Source organism: Solanum dulcamara, chromosome 11, assembly GCF_947179165.1.
Source record: "Solanum dulcamara chromosome 11, daSolDulc1.2, whole genome shotgun sequence".
In the NCBI taxonomy this organism is placed as follows: Eukaryota; Viridiplantae; Streptophyta; class Magnoliopsida; order Solanales; family Solanaceae; genus Solanum; species Solanum dulcamara.
In genome coordinates this window covers 56,323,565-56,334,644 of record NC_077247.1, presented here as the reverse complement: position 1 = coordinate 56,334,644, position 11,080 = coordinate 56,323,565, and the positions used below count along the sequence as shown (strand labels likewise).

The 11,080-nt window shown below is 31.4% G+C and overlaps 1 protein-coding gene across 1 annotated transcript; it reads left to right on the top strand.

Annotated features, from left to right (window-relative positions):
• The first annotated feature begins 3,485 nt into the window (after window positions 1-3,485).
• Window positions 3,486-5,414, top strand: LOC129873349 (receptor-like protein 44). Its single transcript, XM_055948426.1, has one exon. It carries the CDS (start codon window positions 4,202-4,204, stop codon window positions 5,003-5,005), a length of 804 nt encoding a protein of 267 aa, XP_055804401.1. The 5' UTR covers window positions 3,486-4,201; the 3' UTR covers window positions 5,006-5,414.
• Window positions 5,415-11,080: the final 5,666 nt, after the last annotated feature.

Below are 11,080 nucleotides of genomic sequence, written 5' to 3'. Positions count from 1 at the left end.
TATCTTCAATGATACACATGGAATCCGTTCATGGTCTCACACAGTTGAATAAAAATCAAGAAATTCTTGTTTCACCTGGTTCTGATTCATCTTGGGAAGGTTACAACGAGGTTACATCCAAACATCGTAACGATCCAACAGTGATGGATAAGCTACGTGAGAAATTGAAGTCGAAAGCTCCAGTTAAACATGCACCCAAAGAACTAGACAACAAGATTGAAAGGGTTACAACACGCCCTAATCTCCCAAAGGTATGAGTTCAATTAAGTTTTTTTTTAATGCCGTTTTTATGAAGGTTTTTTTTATTCTGATACATATTGTTTATGTATCAGATTCTCATGTATCAAGAGTTCACGCTTCTGATATTTAGTGTTTTTTTTAAAATGTCATTTTTTATGGAGATTTACTACTTTTGATACATCGTGTTTAAGTGTCAGTTTCTATTGTATCAAGTTTCAATGATTCTGATACATCTACATTTATGTATCAGTTATAATTTATGAAGTCTTACTGCTTTTGATACATCTTCTGTATGTATCAGATTCTCATGTATCAAATATTTTAATGCGTCTGATATATCGTATTTATGTATAAAGTTCAAGTTGTATTTAACCATTTTTCATGTCAATACAGGGAATGAAGTATGTCATCAAAAAGATCTCGTCCCACCCCTTGATGTATCAGATACATAACTTATGTATCAGCAAAGCTGGAAAAAAAGTCGAAATCGACTTTTTGTTTGAATTGATGCTCTGTTTTTTCCATTCGAGATGATGCTCTATTTTTTGGCTTGACTCTTCATGAACATAATCGTTGCTTTTTTTAACAAATTAATCCCATTAATTAGATCAGTAATCCATTTAAAGAACCAATCATACCTTATATTAAGATACTATCCATAAATAGATGATCTGCATTAACTATTCTACAGCTAAAGTTAATGTATCAGATAGATAACTAATGTATTAGCAAGACTGAAAAGAAGGGGAAATCGGATAATTTTGGTACGATGAGGGATGTATAGTAATTAGACTTTTTCATTATGGAATTTAGGTAAAGTTTACTTTTTTCTTAAGGACTGGTAATTGGGTTATAACTGTGTGGGCTGATTACGTGAATGGATTGCCAGATGGGCTAACTGGATTGGGCTATGAAGGGTTGAATGTCTCGTATCCTAATTCCTTTCACCTCAAAAAAAAAACCTGCATAGAGTTTCATACTAGGAAACACAGACAATTTTTAGAAATGAAATTCCAACTAAAATAAATGAAGAATTAAACATAAGATTCCAGAAGGAAAGGAGAAAAATAGAAATAAACGTTACTTCTTTAATAAAAATAAAAATATTACTTAAAAATTCCGAATGAGAAAATGAAGACAGTGAAAATTGAACCCATTATTTTGTGAGAGAGTAACACACGTAAATAATTTGGATTAGCTTAATGTTAGGAACAATTCCATTGAAATATTTGCTAGGAGTACGGCAGGAAGGAACAATGTCAGAAGCTTTTATTCTTTTTTCTTTTTTGGCTTGCTTCATTTTATTTTTCTTAAATCATTCTAATTAATTACTGCTATTTAACTATAGTCACATCTCACATGCAATACGTGTGAGAGCTACATGCCTACATAGACAACGGCTGAACATTGAAGCAATTTGTAGGGTATAGGGTAAACAAAATTAATTTAATTTCTACCAAATATTTTTCTGAAGGAACTAAGAAATTGGAAAAGAAGACTCTTCAAAAGAAAAAGACATCATTAATTTAACAATGGATCCACAAAAAATGCATTAAAGCATTAAAAAAAAAAGGTATGGTCCGAGATAATTCAGTTATAACTTCGCCCTTTCTGTTTTTGGGCACCATTTTCCTTTTTTTGGGAAATATTTATTCAGTCGTATTTACATTGAGCAAAAAATTGACCTTTCTTTTTATAATTCATATCATTTAATTATGTTTAATCGATACATAAATATTTATATGCTAGACGTGACTTAATCACCGAGTGCATGTATGCTTTTATATGCTTCCGCCTTTTTTTCTTGTTCTTTATATGGTTTTTCTTTAGATATGCAATTATCACTACTAAGTACTAATTTAACCATGTGAATGAATTATAATCATGAGTTTAAATTAAGTACTATTTATTTATATGGCTTCTTCTTTAGATCTACCAGAATCACTATCACGCGTCCAAAAGAATAAAAATTATGTTTTTACAAGTTATGTCGGGTAGGTCAATGAATTTAAGTATGATCTTTATTCCTTTTTATCTCTAAATTGATTACAAGTCATGCTAAATTGATAGATTTGCCTGGTTTATAAGTTATGTTGGGCGGATCATGACTTTAAAATATAATATTTATATTTTCTATTGTTTTAATTGTTTACAAATCATGTCAAACTTATAAATTTGGCTGCTCGGTGAGTCATACTGGACAACTACAAGAAAAAAATTGACGAATTTGTGACAAATTCTGGACCGTCACATATTCACTTGTCTTGAAAAAAGTTGTAATGGAATAATGACTCCATCATAAATTCTTGTGAAAGATTTGAAATGGAATGTCTGTCTCAATTAGAGATGAATTTTGTTTATCCGTCACAAAATGTTTGATGTGTTTGAGGTCACATCTGTCACAAATAGTGATGGACTAAACAAATATATACGTCACAATTTTATTCATATTGATAAATTCTATTGTAAAATTGTTACAAATCTGTCATAAAATTGTGATGAACTTGCCCGTCTTAAAAGGGAATTGCAGTGACCAAGTTGAAGCAATTGTTTACTGAAAAACTACTTCTAAGAGAAAATAAATAAATATTTAGGCTACTTTCATTTCGCCCGCCGCTATTATAGAAATGTTTTTGCTTACAAATATTTCATCACAATATTGTGTTTTTCTTATAGTGGACAGAGCATGACTTTAGGTATAATCTTCATTATTTTTTACAATAAATTGTTCACAAATTTCACTAGATTGACAAGTTTAATTTATATTATTTAATTGTTCACAAATTATGCCATATTACGAGATTTATTATTGTCTTCATTTGGCACACTTTTCAGTTTGCTTAATTGTTCTTAAATGAATTGAAGCATTCAGGGTCTTTATTCAAACCAAAACAATGTACGCCCATATTGCTATACTGTCGTTTGCATCCATTTAGGATCACTTGTCCGAAGAATTGAGAGTAAATTTAACTCAATGCCACTGCACTCTCGTCTTTTTACCTTGTTCTTCCTATTAACAACAAGGTTATTATTACTTGAAAGCTCGTAATTGCTTTGTGCGTATTTGTACGCGAAGATGAAAGTTATGTCAATCAGGTCTATTTACTCAAAACTTCTACAAATTAGAGTTAAACGCCGGGTTAAATTTGTAGAAACACACACATAAAAAATAATAAAAAAAAGAAGTTATGTACTCTCAAGGGTTTATACGACAAGAAATGGAATAGTCGTTTCAATAGTCCTTCAAGTGTGCTCCACAACACAAAAGATGAATAACTCAATGCCCACTCTGTCTCGTGCCTCTATTTTCCCTTTCTCCTTTCACTTTCACCTAACACTCTTCCAATTCTTTAATTTCTTTGGTGATTTGCCATTGTAGAATGAGTGCTCTGCTGCCTGGCCCCAAAATCACATCTCTCTCTCTCTCTCTCTTATTTGGCCTGAAACCATTACATAAAGTATGACATAAATAAATGAATGAAATAACTTATTCTCTCCTCCTCAGCAGCACACCAACAGCCAAAACCAACACGACACTTTTTATTAATTCTCTATAAATTATATAATTGGTACCGTCTTCGTAGAATGGAATAACAGGAACTGCCTCTTGATTTTTTGTTGTTGCTTCTTCTCTCCTTTTTTTCAACTATTCTCCCAAAAGAAAAGGATCTTCATTCCCCACTTGTTCCACAAAGTTTTACTATTAAACAAAACAAAAAAAAAAAGAGTGAACACAAGCCTCTCTCTTTTTCCCCCTCTTTCTCTCTTTCTGCGGCTCTGCTTCTGCCGCTGCTAACGTTGTTTGCTGACAACACTACACAAATTTCAGAAAGACTAAAAAAAGAGAGCCATCACCTCCCACAAAATTCTTGATTTTCTCTCTCTATTTCTGACTCTCTCCACTCTTGGGCAACAGTTTTTTCTCGTTTCTCATTTTCCAGTTTAGCTCACACGCAGCTAAATGGGTATTTGGAGCAACCTACTTGTGCTCCTTCTTATTTTCCCTTTTTGTACACCAGATCCAAACGATGAGATGTGCTTGACTCATCTCAGTCAATCTTTACAAGACCCTTTGAAGAATCTTCAAAACTGGACTAAATCTTCCTTCGCTAAACCTTGCGATGGATTCACTTCATATCTACAAGGGGCAACTTGTAACAATGGCCGCATCTACAAACTCTCTCTTCCCAATCTCTCCCTGAAGGGTACCATTTCTCCTTATCTCTCTAATTGCACCAATCTCCAAGCCCTTGACCTCTCCTCCAACGCAATCTCCGGCCCAATACCTCTAGAACTCCAGTTCCTAGTCAATCTAGCTGTCCTCAACCTATCAGCTAATCGACTTTCAGGCCCAATTCCTGAACAGCTCGCCATTTGCGCTTACCTCAATGTCATCGATCTTCATGACAATCAGCTTAATGGGCTTATCCCGCAGCAACTGGGCCTTCTTGTGAGGCTATCTGTTTTCGACGTATCGAACAATAGATTATCGGGTCCAATACCAGCGTCACTGGGTAACCGGAGCGGAAACTTGCCCCGATTCAATGCCAGTTCGTTTGATGGGAATAAGGATCTTTACGGGTACCCATTGCCACCCAAAAAGAGTAATGGGTTATCGGTTTTGGCAATTGTAGGGATCGGATTAGGAAGTGGGTTCTTGAGTTTGGTGCTAAGTTTTACTGCTGTTTGCATATGGTTGAGAGTTACTGAGCAAAAATTGGATGCTGAAGAAGGAAAAATCAGTCAACTTATGCCTGATTATTGAACAAAAAATCATACTTTTTGGATTACAGGTATGTTAATTTTTTGTTTTTTGAGGCTGGTTTGTTTTGCCCTTTTTTTTTTTAGTTGGGTTTAAATTTTCTTTTTCTTCGGAGAAGAAGACGAATTAATTTTACCCTTTTCCTAGTTTTGGGCTTCTCTTTTTTTAGGTCATTATTTTTCTTTTTGATTATTTTGTTTAGCTTCGTTTTCTAACATTTGACCCTCAATATGTAAAGAATTGAAGAAATTTGGAATTAAGTTTGTAATACATAATTATTTTAGCAGTACAGCATTAATCTGTACTCTAAAATTTGATGCCTGGGAAGTGGGTTGGCTTGTGTCCACTCCAGGTTGTACAACTTATACGTGGATAGTACTTGTCCTAATTCGTATTAAACAAATAAGGCAAATCGTGCATATATTTTAGTAGTAAATCATAGAAAAAATGTAGCTCATTTCCAGCTTTGTTCCATCACCGCGACTTGTTGTTTGTAGTTTAGTTTTTTGTTTTTGGAACAATCACAGAAACACCCAGGATTTGTTTTGTTACTACCAACTTTTAAAATCTTGTTTGGTCGCCATGGGTTTTACTTTTTCACTTTTACTACTCAATAAACTATAATTTGTCTTTCTTAAAAAATCAATTACTAGTCTTTGAATATGCATCCAAATTGATGGTGCTCGTCTTTAGTAGCGTCGAATTCAGGAATTTCTACACAAGTATAATTAGGCACGACCATTAAAATACATAATTCAAATGTTTGGTTGGTGCCAACATATAACTAGAAGATATTTGTGGCGCCTAAATGTTTGGTACAATCATGTTTGTTTACGCGTTGTTTTAATGAGGGAGTACTGTTCTATAAAATTTTGCACAACAAAAAATAGCAAAGTCGGAATATGGATTCGACCAACAATGTCTGTTACGATACACTTCTTGTGGCGTTTGAATTTGTAAACAGTTTGATTTGAATCGAAACTCTACGAAATTTCCTTTATTTTCTTGTTATTGCCCCTGATTTTAGGTCTCTACTTAAAACAGCTACTTAATTTCTACTCCATCCCTTTGCTTCTGCTTAATTCACAATGGATTTAGCACTCTTTAAGAAATAATAAGTGAAGTAAATATTTTATCATAATATTTATATTAATTAGTGTATGATTTTTATTAGCTTAAAAAATAATTTGAAATAAATAGTAAAAATTAAGGATTAAACAGAGAAAAAATAATATTTTTCTCTTGATATGCAAATGGACAAATAAAAATCCACTTCCACGCAATTTGTAAAATATGAAATGGTAAGATTTCCATTTTTATTTTCTTAATCATTTGGTCTACTTCTTCTGTTCCTACGTCTTTTAGTCTGTTTTAAAAAAATATATTATATTATTAAATTTAGAACTTTACGCTTCGTATTTCACTGGTAAACAAAAGTCTTTATAGGCACGCATATGGAATGACGTGATTAAAAATATCATAATTATCGATCTTCATATTTTTTGTATCAATTCAAATTATATCACATAAATTAAAATAGAAAGTGTATTAAAAATTTTCGTTACTTGCAGCCTTGAATATTTACCAAATCAATTTACTTAAAATAGACCTGTGTTATGTATTTAAATATTTATGCTGCTTTAAATTAAATTATTTGATTCGATATAAAAAAGAAAGTCAGTATGGATGAGCTGTTTTCAATCTTTCTATCAACAGTAAAATACTTTTTTCTGAAACACAGAGTCAAATACCAACGATTCAAAAACGGCATTGTTTAGTGGATATCACATTACTATTTTTTTTGAATGTGCATAATTAAAAGCTTGGTTGAAGTTCAAATTTCAGCTATTTGTGGTTTAATTGACTGTAGTGGATTAAAGTGGTTGACATCATTATTTACTTTGATCTAGCCTGTCTGTCAGCGAAATGATGCTGCTGCTGCTTTTTCTTCTTTTCTTACAGATTTTAAATAGTTTTATTAAATATTTCTACTTAATATATGCATAAAAAATGTTTTATTTTATTAATATAATATAATTTTTTAATGAATGGGGATCAATCGGACTTCTAAGTTCCTCTGTCTCTGCCCTGTCTCAAAGCGTGACTAAAAGTCTCTTTTAAAACGCATGATGCGGCTTATTATTGTTGATTTGATCCCACTTCTGTAACTAGAGAAGAATTTCATCTACCTTAAAAAGTTAAAGCATATTCTCTTTCTAATTTTTTCAATCGTTGACCACGATATTGTGAAATATTTTGAATATGGAGATTGTTGCAATTTCTATATGCGTAGTACTGTATCCACCGATTATGAATTGACATTTTTCCTATTGTGAGACTTCCCCAAATATTTGATATATACAATTTTATTTCTCACTTAATTTATTAAAATATTTCAATTTTAAACGTTATGTAATACTTTTGTATCAGATTAATGTTTTAATCATCAACAACAACAATATACCTAGGTGGCTCCAACATATCTCCGACTCAAGAAAAACATTTTCAAAAAACAAGTTTGACATATACAAAAAGTTATGTTGAAAATATTGTATAGAAAAAAAAAGTATCATCAACAAAAATTGTAAAAATAACTCAAAGTAAAAATAATAACAATAACAACCACAATAAAAATAATAATAATAATAATAATAATAAGGCTAGAACCATCCTCTTTAAAATGAAAGAGAGAAATTGCTCGACTACCTACTTACTCCTCTATCTTAATTTTTGACCTCCATATATATTTTTTAATCTAAAGTCAGGTTCTCATTGAGCTGAAAATATGTCATATCGTGTTTAATCTCTCTTTCTAATTCTTCTTTGCAATCTACCTTACCTCTCCTTAGACCAATCACTGTTGACCTATCACACTTCTTCATAATTAAGGCATTTATGTTCCTCCTATTTACTTGTTCAAATCATCCAGTTTTGCTACCACATTTTTTTACCACTTAGATGACTCCAACCTAGTCACAATATTTTTGTTCCTAATCTTATCTCTACGAATGTATTCACACATCAATTTAAGCATCCTAGCCTCCTTTATATTCTTGAACGTGTGAATTATTGACTAGCCAACAATACTCTGCCCCATGCGACAAAGTTGGTCTAACAATTATTTTATAAAATTTATCTTTAAGTCTTTGTGACATATTTTTATCATATAAAATATTGAATACGAGCTTTCATTTCATTCATTTCGCTTTAATATGATGTGCAACATCATGATAAATCTCACAATTTACTTAAATTATTGATCTAAGATACTTAAAAAAAATTCTCCTGGATTTTAAATATCGAAATAGTGAAGAAATATTTACGTTGTTTTCAAATGTAAAGTGATTTAAATTTGAAGTTAATAATGGAACACTAAAACCGAATGAATGGTGTGCCTTTTCGTCTTATCGAAGAATAAAAACATTCAAGCAGATTGAATGGGCCCCTGAAAACAAATATTCAAGTCCCCCACCGAAAGTAACATCAGATTAAAATTTAAAACCACAAAAAAGAAAGAAAAAAAACGTAAAATATTGTGGAAAAAAAGGAAAAAAGAAATTGAAGTAGGGTGGTCAAAGTGAACATTGACCCTTCTCATTAATGGGCCATCGGAGAATGACATGCGTCATAATATCAATGGCCCCCCCACCCCTGCTTCCTGCTCCCGATTCTGGAATCAGGGGGACGCTTCCACGTAGGCGCATACAACGTTTGGTGGGATCCATGCTATATTTGAAAAGGAAAAATTAAATATAATAAACGAATTCTGAAATTATTTATTCAAATTAAATTAAATTCAAACTATTTATTTTTTTACCTTCATTTTTTCCCTTTTAATTTCGTGCATGATATCATGCTGATGTCAGCATCACTGCTCCTCTTTGATACCATCAAAGTATAATATACCCTGATGGTATCAAATAGTTTCTTCTTTATATCATCAGCATATAATATGCTCTCATGGTATTAAGAAGTTTCGTTGAAACACTATTTCTTCCTTCTTGATACCATTAGAGTATATTATACTTTCATGATAGCAAACGTTTATTTACGCTAGTGCTCCTTCCCTTGTTCCTCTCTGATACCATGAGAGTATATGTATACTCTGATGGTATCAAGAAAGAAGAGACAGTGCTTTAGTAAAATTGTTTGATACCATCAGAGTATATTATAGACTTTCATGGTATCAAATGCGCGAGATAATTAAAAAACAAGGGGTATGAAAGTAATAAATATTCAATAATAAATATTTTTTTAGATATAACAATAATTATCCCATTTAAAATACCAAATATAATTTATTAAATACATAATACATTAATAGTCATAGCTTAATTTGATTACTAAAACTCATCTGGACAATGTAGTCTGTCGGTTAAAATCAAAGTTAAATTGTACATGTATTATGTCTTTATTAAATTGATTCTTAAATTGCATTACTAATTAATTGACACCATTTCATTTTCGTATACCCTTAGCAACTCTTAAGAATTTGAATTACGAATTTTAAATTTTAATGTGATTTTCTCTATCAAGCTTATTTTGCAACCTTTGCGTTAAAATTATTCTTCCAAAATAACTAATGGTGGATTACCTTCAACATCTATTGTCACAACAGCACAACTATCTTGACTATTAGAACACATTATTTTCTTGCTTATCCTAATTTTCCATTAATCTAAGTTCGTTTGTTCTAATATTCTAATGTACTTGGTTTGAAATCTGAATCAATTAGGTAAGCTACATGTTAGTATTCTATTGATCCATTATCCAAAGCCATCCCTCGCTAATTAATAAGTATTAAACCTACGAACTCAAATAAGTTACAATCACGCATTAAAATTTAAGATTAGATGCATAAGTGATTAAATCGTGCCTACCAAACACTTCAAGTTGTTGTTAATTTTTTTTTTTTTTAAATTGTAGTTTTTAAAAATAAATATAATGGACTCACACGCTTGCCAGATGGACCAATCCCATGGGCTAGTGGACAGGCCTAGAGCTTCAAATGTACATACGAGATACTGCAATCCATTTTTTAAGAATTCAAAATCTTAATACCATAGGTGGGTGGGTATATTTCTTCATCGATCTATTGTTTTTGGTAATTTACTTTTCATGTCATGCTGATTTCCCGAAGAAGAAAAACACAGTATTGATTTAATAAATGATTTCTGGTCCATGAAGAAAGTATCCAGAGGACCTTGGTTATTTTACTATTTTTATTGTTGGTATTTTTGTTTCTTCATTATTTTTATCATAGCTTTCTACTTTGTCATTTTTTTCAAAACTGTTCTTAAAAAATATTTTTTTTTGAGCCTAGGGTCTATGTAAACAATCTCTCTAACCCACAATGTATGATTATGCTTATATCTATTCTCTTAGACCCCACTTGTGAAATTATATTGAGTGAGTATGTTGTTAACGATTAATAACAACAATATGCCCACTTATTTTTTGAAAAAATTACGCGAATAAGCAAATATATACTAGTTAATTAGTTAACATAGCTATAGTTTAGTTAATTTTCAATTCACCACTAACATTTAACGTTAATTACGGTTTGAGTCTGTATAATTTGAATTTTGTATAATATAATTTTATATAATATAATTTGTATAACTGTTTAAAGTTCGGATGTTTGTGTTTGTATAAATTCGTTATTTCAAGTTTATACAAAAGTAGCTCAATTATCTGCGAATTATACAAAGGATGTAGCTTAAATTACATCTACAACTCGTAAATATGTAAATTATAACTAAAGAGCCTAATTAAATTTATTATAGTAGTTATTTGCGAAATTTCCTATTATTTCTTTAAGCCTTGTACCCTTTCCAAACATGTTCCTGTCGGAAGTCAGATGCAGAGGAGTAATAACTGATAGTATAATTTTGCTAGGAGTCAAATTGACATGTTGCATAGATGAGGAAGAAATAATTTGTGCATATCAATCCATTTATAATCTTAGGGGTTATTGACTAATACAATTTCAAGCATATTTGCTTCTTCCGTCACGCTGTTCAATTGACATCAATAATGTTGAATTTTATGCACCATGAGTACACCCGTGTCACTTGT